An 11,864-nucleotide genomic window follows, 5' to 3' on the forward strand; every position below is an offset into this window, starting at 1 on the left:
TGGGCCGAGAGAAAAGCATGATATTGCATATAATCTAATGGATTCTGAAGCCTGCTTGGATAGATGTTAATACACTATGGTCTTGTCAACCAACTATCAGAACATTCCACACCCCTCGATGCGGTCGTCAGCTCTCAGTTGCTCGGCAACCAACTCAAGGGATCTACCCTGGAGTCAACCATAAATCGTCACGATTCTTCCAACTTCTGCCTGGTCATCTACGTAAAGTACTACAAGCAGACTAGGTAGAGGTCAGTGCATTTGCTTTTACTCTCGATCAAACTTTCAACCTCTAGTGAAGGCACAGCTCGGAGACAGGCGAGTAAGCGGGCCTCACGGGTCTTTATATCATTTGAGTATCTTGCTATCTCACTCATTTTCGGTGGCTTAATAAGTATAAGAGCAATGACGTTTTTGACAAAATTTCCATCACGAGAGACTGAGAGTCTGGCGACCCCATTGGCTTCTCTCCATGTCCTGTCCGCAATTGTGATGCAGAAGGCGCTATACGTAGAGCTCGGACAAGATCGGGAGGTGGAAGATTTCCAAAGCTCGGTTGTAAAGCCGGAATGTCTGATGACAGAACAGAACTGTCGTCGTAGGTCATGGCCTATTCTATAGTTATCTGAACACTTGCTTTCTGGAGTTCGGTCTATCTCACCGAGGAAAAGGGAGGCTTCTTGCTGTCCGTCAATGAGTTTGTATAGTGACTAGAATTGACATTATGCTCATCGAGATGTGGTTAACCATAATTCGTAGCTTCGACGCCAGCTTGAGCAATTCTTTCCAAGGCTACGATATCAAAGCTGCCCTTCTACATGTCAACCATGAGAGTACCGTACATCCCCAAGAGTAAATTGATGGATTGCGGAAGAGGCATGATAAGACTAGTCATCTAGATACACGGAGATCAGCATATTCCATTACAGTTGTCCACCGATCAAGTTGAGCAACGGGCAGGAGCAAGAAGAATTTAACGCTAATACTCTCTATTATATTTTGTTTCTAGACGTACAATTTTTGCTAATATGGGGTAAGAGAAAGAATTCCACCTCGGTTTTAAGCCTTATCATAGAATGGAGTACCTCTCCATCGATATTATAAACCTCTGACTCTACTCCTCCTCCCCCTTCATCCCTCCTACACATTTGCTTCAAGCATAAGAAACAAACACCTACACATTAACTAAGACTCGCGCTTGTGGCAAGTACTCGCAAACTTTATTACTGCACGCTTAACACCGGCAATTGGCCCACACGATTGAAACGTTCTTGTAGTTTTTTTTCAAATCTTCAAATCATGCTATGAAAAGAATCCCCAGCTTCGGAAACCCCTTTGTTGTGTTTTGTGATGGCCACGTTATTTCAAGATATTACTAAAAATCATACCGGATAAAGCCTGAATATCCGAGTATAGAAAGAGACGGGTGGTTTTTTGGCGTCGTCTCAAGATTTTTCTTCTGAGAATGGGGGAGTGAAAGGGAAGGGGGTGCATCGTAAATCGTCAATTGTTTATTGTTAAACAAGTAGCAAGGGGGGCAAAATTATCAAAAGCCAACTCTCTACTTCTTCTGCATACCGGCAGCTTGGACGTATTTTGCGAAACTTAGGTCTTCGCCGGACATGTGGCCTGTTGTCAAGGCTTCTTGGTATCTCTTTTGCAAGCCCTCCTGACTGACGTCTTCATCCTCGTCTCGCTCCACCAAGCCTTGGTTGTCTTCGTCTTCCTCTTCGGCTTCTGAGACAGTTTCGGGTTCTTCCTTTGGTGTGCGTGTCTTATTGCTTCCTCCTACACGCATGTCCTTCATCATTCTGGCGACTTCCTTTTCACGATTTGCTTCTTTTTCTTGATGGCGGGCGACTCTTCTGCGGTCGAGATCGGCTTTGTAGTCTTTGTTGAACTCTTCTCTCTTCTCTTCCACGGCTTCGAAGAAAGCGTCAATGCCCGCGCCTGTCATACTGCTCACACCCACCACAGCAAGACCATTGTAGAATTCCTCCAGCACAAGACTCATGCTGTTGAGCAAGCTGCCCATGTATCCACTGCCTCCAGTGCCAGATTCAGCCTCCTCCTCTTCTTCCTTGCGCAGGGCTTCTTGGAAGCATTCGAAATCGCGCATCCAGTCGATGGCTTCTTCTTCGCTCTTGACGTCGTTTTTGTTGAAGACGAGGATCATGGGCAGGCGTGTCTTGTACATGATGGAGATTGCATAGAGCATGTTTGACATGAAAGTTGATGTCGAGGCAGTGGTGCGCGGTGTATCAATGACATAGGCCAAAACAGTTGGAAACGACGAAGCCAGCGAAGACAGCAAAATACTTCCACTCGCCGACCACACAAAGACTTCAATCTGGCCCGGTGTATCGATCAAGACATGTTTGGGCACTTTGTGCTCTTGCCCCTTCTCTTGCATCTCCGGTAAACACCTCTTTTCCAGAATGCCCAGCACTTGATCGATTTTTGTCGCAAACAGGTTTAGAGATGTGAGGATGCCGCCGTTGGGGCCCAGGTTGTATTGCTTCATGACTTCGCGGTAGTTTACGCTATCTCTAATGTCGATGTTGGAGTCAAAGGGCACTTTGCGCACTGCAGGATCCAGGTTCACGACATAGGGTGGTGTTTGTTTCGAGTGGAGGTGTGAGTTGATGCGTTGCATGAAGGTCGTTTTGCCGCTGCCTGCCATGCCGACGCAGACGATTGTGACGGGCGGCTGTGCGCTTGCCGCTGTTGCCGGTGTGGATCCCATCATGTGTGTGTTGTCTTGTGTTGTCTTGTTGTGAGTGACGGCGTTTTGTTTGCGCAAGTGGAAGGAGCAGATTTGTTTTTGGCCGGGGAATCCGTCCGCCTTCATTGACTCGAATGTGCACGGACCACTGCGGTCTTCACCTCCGTCTGGAGCTTGGAGCTCATCATGTTTCCCATCACTAATCACTCTTTCTACATGGTACATGGTACATATACACGGACTTCGGAGATTGTCAAGAAACACCTTGATTGATCTTGCCAGAAGGCTCGTCTGATCTTGTTGAATGTTGTCACATTTCATGTCAGCGAGCTTATGATAATCGTTACCCCTCGCTCCCTTCGTCAAGACATGCTATTATAATCCCCTTCCGTTGCTGCCGCTCTCGTACATTTCTTCTGCTTACTTTACTGAACACCCATCAACCCTCGACATCCCAACTCGACGCCCTCCCATCCTCCGTCTTCAACACTACAAATTTCTTGCCTTGCTCGCCATTTCCTCCAAACCCTTGCACCAAGACCGCAAACCACTCTCCTTGTGATGTAATAACAGCTTTGGCAAAAGCATCCGCCACGAATCTCGTTGGCAAGAAGCCTGTAAAGGAGGTTTTCGTGATATTCTGTGGTGAAGACTCCTCAGGCGGCTCATAGCGGGAAATAATCTCATCTACCACATCTGCTTGTTGTATACGAGGAGAAGATATAGCGGCGAGAGTCAGCCATTCCAACACCTCCATAACGTCATCTTGCGCTTTCTTGCCCATGTCTTTTGGCCAGTGAGGAGTGCAGACATTCTCCATATCCATCGTCTCGGGTACAACATTTTCGACGTGTGAACTTACACCAAGACTGTCATCTTCTGCATCAACGCCAAAAGTAGACTTGTCGTAGAATAACCAGCTAATTTCACCCGTAAAGACATCTCTTGCCGCTCTTACCAATCTCTCAAACCCCTTTTTCCCTGCCAGCATGGAGGGAAGGCGGAGGTTCATTTCGGTCTTGTATTTTGATTGTCCGTGTTTTCTGGCGTGAGGGTCTGGGATGGACGTGCCTTGGAGTCCTGCTCGTTCATAGCTTGCTTTATCGCAAAGAATGGTGAGAATACCATCTATCAGGGTGAAAGTTGCTGAAGATGAGGAAGTTGAGAGATGGAGGGGTGTTGAGTACAACAACACATTCCCTGTCTTGATGTGTTTGTTGAACAAGTCTCCTGTCAGAAGATCCAGTAACGTTAACTGTAATTTTGCATATCTCGTTGCTAGACCAGAGAGAGTTGACGTCAGTGTCGAAGAAGTCGGTGATAGGAAAGTCAGAGTGTTGTAGTAGGGCGCGCTATGCAATAGATTGAATGGCGCCTTTTTCGTAGGTTGTTGAGCGGGGTCAAGGTAAGAGGGAAGTGTTGTGCTGCTAAAATAACATTTTGGCGCTGGAAGAGTGGTTTCTTTTCCAATGTCCAGCATGATCCGGTATCACAAGGCGGGGAAATTTTCTTTGCTCAAAGACGTGATCCTTTTGTATTGTTTCCAGTCTTGTCTCTCAAATTCGCGTTGTTGCGATGAGTTTTTGGAGATGGCTTTCAAAGTCCCGCGTAGAGGGAGAGAGAGAGAGAGAGAGAGTGAGGTTTCTTTTTTCCACAAGAATGTTCAATGTCGCCGCAAGATGCAGGGAGAACCTTGATCCAGTTTAGATGGTTCCAGTAGGTTTTCGATGAGCTGGATAATCCGAGCAGTGTTTTGGTGTTCGAGTATCTCCTGTCTGGTAGTTTTGATGTCGAGCAATTAGTTTGACCGGAGAAGAAAGCGCAAGTCCGAAAGTCTTGGCATCCACACGCTGCGGCAGTGGTCACCTTGACCATATGTTGGACACCTCTATTGAGGTTCTCTGTTTCCCTCTATGGCTTATTGGTAACGTTATCTTGTTTTGGTATCAAATCATATTGATTGAGTGCGTCTCAAGCCAAGTTCCGTCGCTCTCACCCGTCCACAGTGGCATGCGTGTGGAGATGATGAGCCAGCGCCGGAAGCGTGTACGACAAGCGAACGCTGATAGCGAGATCAGCGACGCAAGACAGCGTGATGAGAGGTTACATTTCGTATTCGGTCTGGCGAATGCCTCTAGCGAGTAGTGTATCTAATTCGTACGAAGCTGCGTCAAGGTATAGCGATACATAGAGGAGTGGCCGCAAGCAAGTAGCTTGCCTAGAAAAAGATTCCCCAGACGCCTCTCGACTCCAAAACAACCAAAACGGAGACGCCTCCAACGCCAGTACCATGCAGAGATCAGTATATGTAGCAAACAATCAAAGCTTTGCCTTGAGAGCACCATCTTGAACGGCCAGCGCAACAATGACGGCGATATCGTCAGGCTTTCCACCGTGGTATTCTTCGTTCGGGAAGTGCTTGTGAACCTCCTTTGCGAAGGGGCCATCTCTACGAGTGTCGATGCCAGCAATTTTCGCGTTTCTCATAATGGAGTACGCCAACTCTGAGGGGAGGTTGGAGAGGTTTCCAGATTCTTTCGGGTCTCGCAGCTTGTCAGCCTTGATGATTGCTCCCTTTGACTCGACACCTTCCGCGGCAGACCAGTAGCCACGCTTCTCCATGATGGGTTGTACAATGTTGAGAATGTCCATGCCTGATAGGTTGTCCAAGACACCGTCTGTTGCGAAGATGACGAGCTCACCGTGATGGAGGGAATGCGTCGTAACGTCTGACTGAGCAGGTGTCTCTGAGATTTGGCCAGTATTGCCGAAGATGCGGTTCTGAGCTTGCATGCGTGGAGTGAGCTTACTCAATTGGTATGGCGTGTTGAAGGCGTGTGTTTGTGCAGGGGACATGAACGAGACTTTGCCCGGCGCGAGGATGAGGAAGCCAGAGTCTCCGAGGCTGAGAGTGGTCAACAACATTACATGGCGCATGATCAAGCAACTCACTTTGCGACTTCTAGAGCGCCCGAGGGCTCAATGGCACCAATGCAGGCAGTGCAGCCTCCAGCTTGGACACTCCTGTCACTCATGACTTTTTCATAACCGAATTGCAACAGGTTGCGAGGCTTCAGATCTGCTTCCGCGTCCGGCCGGTGTGTCTTTTGCGCCATGTATCTGCAAAGGCCATGCGAGAATCTCCCAGGATCAATGCCTGAGTCTCTCCAGCCTCCTACTCCGTCGGCGAGGCCAAAGACAACATGTCTGTCGCTGCGGGCTATTTTGGCCATGAAGAAGGCATCTTCTCCAGAGAACTTGTCCATAGAGTTGAAATAGGGATCGTCGCGGTCCAGCAGTGATTGAGGAAAGACATTGTTGTCGCTTGGAGGAGCTACAGGACTCGACTTGCCACTACTAGAGGCACCGAGGCGGTATGTGAATGGGGCATGGGTCGATTGGGCCCTGATTGGTGAGGAAGAAGCAAAAGGTCGGCCCTTTGAAGGCAGTCGCGGGCGGAGAAGAGTTCGACGGAGGGACATTGTTGTGGACATGAGTCTTTGGGCGTCTATAGCATATTTGAGCTGGAAGGACAGATGGAGAAGGAGCAGCAACAAGGCAGAAACAGGCAACAACAACATGGACCGGATTGAGATTGCTCCAAAGACGTTCCTTCCCAAAACTTTCCCTCGGCTCCGCACGTCATGCCGCGACTGACTCGAGTCTGGAAAATCCGGGGATGGCAACTGCCGCAGTCACTTCTTTGGCCTGCTGATGCTTGCTCTTACGAGAAAGTCCAAGACTTGCGCATAACATCACAACCCACCGCCATCATGTCAATACACCCGTCACGGCAAGCCTATGTCGAGGAGGAGGCTGAGGTAAGTTTCCCCAATTCTGACAGCCATCTGCGCACCTTCACAAGCATTTCCAGCTATCGACCAGTACTGACTCAGACTCTAATTCAGGATGCCGACATGACATATGACCTCTCCAATGTCCCGCTCGATACGGATTATTACATGCCATCAGCTGGAGGTGGTCAAGAAAAAGCCGCCGATGTGATTGCACAATTCAACCGCAAGCGAAAGGCCAACGCCATCGCCGTACCGACAGACGATGTCAGAGTCCGCGCAAGGTTACGAGAGATCGGAGAGCCCATCACGCTATTCGGAGAGCGACCAGAAGATCGAAGGGATCGCTTGCGAGAGTTGCTGTACGCCAAACAAGAGTCCACAGGCGAACATGTCGCCATGGACGTGCATGACGAGGCAGAAGACGAGGAAGAGCAGGAATTTTACACAGAAGGCGTCGACGAGTTGGTTGAGGCGAGAAAAGAAATTGCGCGCTTCTCTCTGCCCAGGACACAACAGCGCGTGCACTTCCAACGACTCGAGTCGGCCATTCCGCTACAACGACATGTCGACCACCGCAATCACGTCAAAGACAGGCTGTCAGGCTTCGAGTTGTTTGGTTCCCAAATCGCAGGAGAAAGACCAGTCAGCATGGCCCGATTCTCGCCAAATGGAAAGATGGTTGCTGCTGGAAACTGGGGTGGTTCCATCAAGCTGTTGGACGTGCCGAACTTGGAAGAGAAGGGTGTGTTCCGCGGTCACACGGCGCAGGTCAGCGGTATCTCTTGGTTCCCTGGCTCAACTCTCGATGGCACGACTGTGTCAGAGGGCAGCCTGAACATGGCCTCCGGTGGTGGTGAGGGCAACATCCATCTCTGGTCGCTGAATCAAGACACGCCCATCTCGACACTTTCGGGCCACACGGGCAGAGTCTGCCGTACCGAGTTCCACCCTTCTGGCAAGTACTTGGCTTCTGCATCATACGACACAACCTGGAGACTTTGGGACGTCGAGACGACTACAGAACTGCTTCTCCAAGAAGGTCACTCGCACGAGGCATACACTGTCGCTTTCAACACAGACGGTTCTCTTCTTGCTAGTGCTGGACTAGACAGTATTGCTTGCCTGTGGGACCTGCGAAGTGGGCGTCGTGTCTTGTATCTCGAAAGTCACATTGCCCCCATTTACGGTCTTGATTGGAGTCCTGATGGTTACCGCGTCATGACTGGTTCAGGAGACGGTTTCGCAAAGTGCTGGGATATTCGCGCTATGAAAGAGACTGCTTCGATAGGTGCTCACAAGGGCGGTGTCACTGATCTTCGCTGGTTCAAGGGTACGGACAGTCCGTTGAGCGGAAAGGCCCTCAACAGACACAACGACACCCAAGACTTTGCCCCCCAAAACAGCGGCACTTTCTTTGTCAGTTCGGGTTTCGACAGAAACGTCAAGATCTTCTCTGCCGACGATTGGGCACTGTGCAAGAGTCTGAGTGGCCATTCTGGTCATGTGCTCTCCACAGATGTAACCAGCGACGCCAAGTGGATCGTCAGTTCAAGCTACGACCGTACCGTCAAGCTATGGGCAAGAGACGACATGCAGGGACTGTACGACAATGATGATACTACAAGCGGCATGGATACGAGTACATAGAAGGAATGTTATCCAAGCGAATTCTCAAGCACGAAAAGCGAAGCTACATATAGCCCTCAACACGGAAAAAGCACGAACAATCTTGCATGAGATCAAGCATCACGAACTGATCATCGACGTGGTATCGAGCTATCCAGCTATACCCGGCCGAGTCACAGCGCCGAGGCTCTCTGGCTTTGATGCCAAGAGCCTCGACCAAGATCAACACGAGCGGATGTGGCTTGGAACATCAACGTTATTCTAAAAACAGTATCTTTATGACGCTGCGGGGTCGACTTTCTTCTGCACCGGCCTCTGACCATCCGTAACCAGCCTCTTGACTCTCAAACCATGATTATGGTTGTACGATCACGGGCGGGGGCGATAGGTGGACCTTGAGTTTATAAATGTGTATGCAAGTCCTCTTTCAATTAACTCTTTCCCATCAGCATCTTTTTTACAACATTATCAATCTCTCGCCATCTACCGTCCATCACCTTCTTGACAACCGACAAGCCCCATCTACATCTCAGATATACCCGACACGATGCGTTCCTCGCTTTTCGCTGTCGCCGCAGCGGTTGCTGTTGTCAATGCTCAAGGAGCTCAACCTGCTCCTTCATCGACTGTTGTCGCAGACCCAGGCACTCTTCCTCTAGGAGCAGAGTGCGCGCGTACTGAACAGTGTGCCGGTGGAGCTCAATGCTTTGCCTCTAACTTTATGCAAATCACTTCGTGTGGCAAATACAACGCCGCTTGTGATAACGACTCTCAATGCGCAACAAACACTTGCAACAACGGTCTTTGCAATGGCTTCCTTGCTTCTTCGGCTTACCTTGCCCAGCCTTCCTCAACGAGCTCGGAACCTATGATGTCTATCATGCCCATCTCTACTGCTGGAGGTATCATGCCCGCTCCTAGCTCTACCGTCGTCGCAGCCGCCGGATCTCTGCCTTTGGGTGCCCAATGCGCCACCACCGAGCAATGTGCCGGCGGCGCTGAATGTTTCGCCAGCACAGCATGGCAAATCAAGTCATGCGGCAAGTTCAACTCTGAATGCTCCTCTGACTCTCAGTGCGCCACCAACACTTGCCAAAACGGTCTTTGCAATGGTTTCTTGCCTGAGGCTTCTTACCTTGCCAACAAGCCTTCCTCTACTTCTACAGCTGCTGGATCCGCCTCTACGGCTGCCGGGTCTTTGATCCCGCTTGGCAAGAGCTGTAATGCCACTTCTCAGTGCATGAATGGCGCCGAGTGCACGGTTTCCTCTGCTTACCAGGAGTTTGCGAACGGTATGGTTTGTGGTCCTTACAACGCTACTTGCACCTCCAACGAGCAGTGCAGTTACAACTCTTGCTTCGCGGGCAGATGTACAGGTGTTGAGGGCGCTGAGTACGGTACCTCTACTCGCGTTGTGTCTGGCGTTACGAGCTTGATTGCTGTGCCTGTCACGAGTATGATTGCTAGTGTTACTTCTGCTAGAGCATCTATTACTAGCAGTGTTGGTGCTGTGGTCAATGGCACAGCAAGCAGAACTGCCTCTTCGACTGTTTCTGCCTATACTGGTGCTGCTGGTAGAGCTGGTGTACAGGGCGGTCTTGCTGCATTGTTTGGTGCTGCTGCTTTCTTGCTCTAGACTCTGTGGCTTCTTTTTCCTTTTTCTTGCATAGCGAATGTTGGGCGGGAAGGATTATCGTAGCTTATGTATAAATTCGCACTTCTTTTTGGTTTATTCTGTCATATTGATAAAGTTGTTTGCTGCTAAAGGTGTATACACAAGTGAGTTATACTAAGGAGCGCTTTTGTTGTATGCAGTGAATAGACAGGTACAAGACCTTTTGTGGACATGACTCCTGATTGGCCCATCCACACAGCACCCCTCCCCCTTCTTCTTACACCCCCAAATCCCCCCAAAAACCCCTCACCGCAGCACAAACCTCCCCAACATTTTCCCTCACAACAGCATGTCCTGCCCCCTTTACAATAACCACGTTCCCCACCCCAACAGCCCTCAAATCAGCTTCCAACACTACATCATCGCTTTCTCCCAATACCGCTGATATAGGAACTTTGCTGTTTACAGCGAAGATAAAAGCATCTTCTTGTCCCATGACACCTCCATCCCTCACAATAGCGATTACAGAAGCCGTGTGACCTGGATGGTGATGCATTTGCCATTCTCTGATCTTTTCGGCGACGATTTCCCCCTTTTGTACTCGGGTACTCCAGTCAGAGGGGACGATGAGAGCACCACCTTCAAGTAGATTTAGAATATAATCGCGAGATTCTGCGTAATCCCCACTCTCGAATTTCTGGGGGAAAAAGGGCTGAGGTTTCCAAAGACCGGCTGGTGCGATTAATGTCAAACTTTTCACTTTTGCACAGCGGGTGGGAGAGGATGATATATAAGAAATTGCTGTTGCGGCGCCAAAGGAGTAGCCTAGGACATGACAGTGGGGCCAGGATAAATGTGTCAAAAGGTCGTCGATTAAACCGTGGAAAAGTGATGGTGTGTGGGGGATCAAAGGAGTAGAGGATAGACCATGGCCGTACAGATCGAGGAGGACAAATTCTGTAGTTGGGAAGATGGAGTGGAGGGATTCTGCTAGGGGTTGGAGACCGAGAGAGGGGGTTTGGACGCCGTGGAGGAAGAGGATGCGGGAGGTTGGAGATGAGGGTTGAGCGGGGGAATAGGTATAATATGCCACTTTTCCATTCGCAGCCTCCAGGTACTGAGCGGGAGGGAGTAGAGAGCCGAATGTTGATGTAAACTCTTCCTCTGTGGATCCTGGGATCGGCGCCTGAGGTTTCGTGTTTGTGTCGCCTGGCCGCGGGATTATAATCTCCTGAGAGCTCGACATTTTACGTGCTGCGTGGATGCAAGATTCAGAGGTCGTGGGGTGCTGAGAATGCAGCCTGACAGCTGGAAGACGTTTGCTGGAGATCGATGCAGAAGCCCTGTTGTTTTGGTTGTTCCAAGTGTAGGAGGGAGTCGCGGGAACAGATAAGGCTTATCGCTGTAGCTCGAAACAGGGAGGTGGGAGTGAGGTGGCTGGAAGGGCATCGCCGGTGAACGGACCACTTCTGGGAGGTTAGGCATGACCCTGACCTACCTACTTTCACCACCTGTTTATTTTGTCATCTCCTCAACTTACTCCTCACCAAGTCATCCTACACTTGCTGTTGCTCGCAGCCGCGTTCGACGTAGCTCGTTCGAGATGGTGGACCGCGAAGCGTGATTTCAGCGTGCCTTCGTGAACTGACTGCAGATGATTGCCAGCTCTCCCTGTCTTGCTCGTGCTCGACGCGCAGCTTGACACTGGTCGCGAACCCACTGCGTTATTTCCCCAAGTGCATCATCCCTAGGCCACGCGCCTACAACAACTCACGACCTCCACATCCCATGGCCGCCGGTTGAATTCATGTCCTCCGAGTATCAGCGACAGCATTTCAACATGTCCAGCATTGATCGTACGCGTCGCAGTGTTGCACTGACTCGATGACACAAAAATTCGTTGAGATGAGCGAGCGTTTTCCCCAGCTTGCCATCGGTGGTCTCCGGAACCTGAAGGTCTCGAACAAAATCAAGGACGATCTTTTGTGCTTGCGATCGAGGGTCTCATGTCGTCGTGCCGGACCGCTTTCCCTGCATGTTGTTCCCAGGTCTGCATACCATATCTTGATTGTGCTTAAACAGGCAACAAGTCACGCGACAT

The 11,864-nt window shown here is 50.1% G+C and overlaps 6 protein-coding genes across 6 annotated transcripts; 2 read left to right on the plus strand and 4 right to left on the minus strand.

The window, feature by feature from the left end:
* Positions 1-1,266: 1,266 nt before the first annotated feature.
* On the minus strand, positions 1,267-2,804 carry AUEXF2481DRAFT_40797 (uncharacterized protein). The gene has a single exon (XM_013487768.1). It carries the CDS (start codon positions 2,747-2,749, stop codon positions 1,562-1,564), a length of 1,188 nt encoding a protein of 395 aa, XP_013343222.1. The 5' UTR covers positions 2,750-2,804; the 3' UTR covers positions 1,267-1,561.
* A 179-nt stretch (positions 2,805-2,983) lies between these two features.
* AUEXF2481DRAFT_40798 (uncharacterized protein) lies at positions 2,984-4,649 on the minus strand. The gene has a single exon (XM_013487769.1). The coding sequence runs from the start codon at positions 4,203-4,205 to the stop codon at positions 3,165-3,167; it is 1,041 nt and encodes a 346-aa protein (XP_013343223.1). The 5' UTR covers positions 4,206-4,649; the 3' UTR covers positions 2,984-3,164.
* Positions 4,650-5,044: 395 nt separating this feature from the next.
* Positions 5,045-6,207, minus strand: AUEXF2481DRAFT_5718 (uncharacterized protein; the record flags this gene model as incomplete). Its single annotated transcript, XM_013487663.1, has 2 exons — positions 5,045-5,630; positions 5,678-6,207. 2 exons carry the CDS (start codon positions 6,205-6,207, stop codon positions 5,045-5,047), a joined length of 1,116 nt encoding a protein of 371 aa, XP_013343117.1.
* Positions 6,208-6,498: 291 nt separating this feature from the next.
* Positions 6,499-8,169, plus strand: AUEXF2481DRAFT_5719 (uncharacterized protein; the record flags this gene model as incomplete). Its single annotated transcript, XM_013487664.1, has 2 exons — positions 6,499-6,546; positions 6,634-8,169. 2 exons carry the CDS (start codon positions 6,499-6,501, stop codon positions 8,167-8,169), a joined length of 1,584 nt encoding a protein of 527 aa, XP_013343118.1.
* Positions 8,170-8,432: 263 nt separating this feature from the next.
* Positions 8,433-9,912, plus strand: AUEXF2481DRAFT_262083 (uncharacterized protein). The gene has a single exon (XM_013487904.1). It carries the CDS (start codon positions 8,696-8,698, stop codon positions 9,782-9,784), a length of 1,089 nt encoding a protein of 362 aa, XP_013343358.1. The 5' UTR covers positions 8,433-8,695; the 3' UTR covers positions 9,785-9,912.
* Positions 9,707-11,358, minus strand: AUEXF2481DRAFT_262176 (uncharacterized protein). The gene is made up of 2 exons (XM_013487905.1): positions 11,262-11,358; positions 9,707-11,200 (listed from the first exon to the last, which is right to left on the minus strand). The coding sequence occupies exon 2, from the start codon at positions 11,007-11,009 to the stop codon at positions 10,041-10,043; it is 969 nt and encodes a 322-aa protein (XP_013343359.1). The 5' UTR covers positions 11,010-11,200; positions 11,262-11,358; the 3' UTR covers positions 9,707-10,040.
* Between the last annotated feature and the right edge of the window lie 506 nt (positions 11,359-11,864).

The sequence above is a fragment of the Aureobasidium subglaciale genome (assembly GCF_000721755.1).
Source record: "Aureobasidium subglaciale EXF-2481 unplaced genomic scaffold scaffold_12, whole genome shotgun sequence".
Taxonomy (NCBI): domain Eukaryota; kingdom Fungi; phylum Ascomycota; class Dothideomycetes; order Dothideales; family Saccotheciaceae; genus Aureobasidium; species Aureobasidium subglaciale.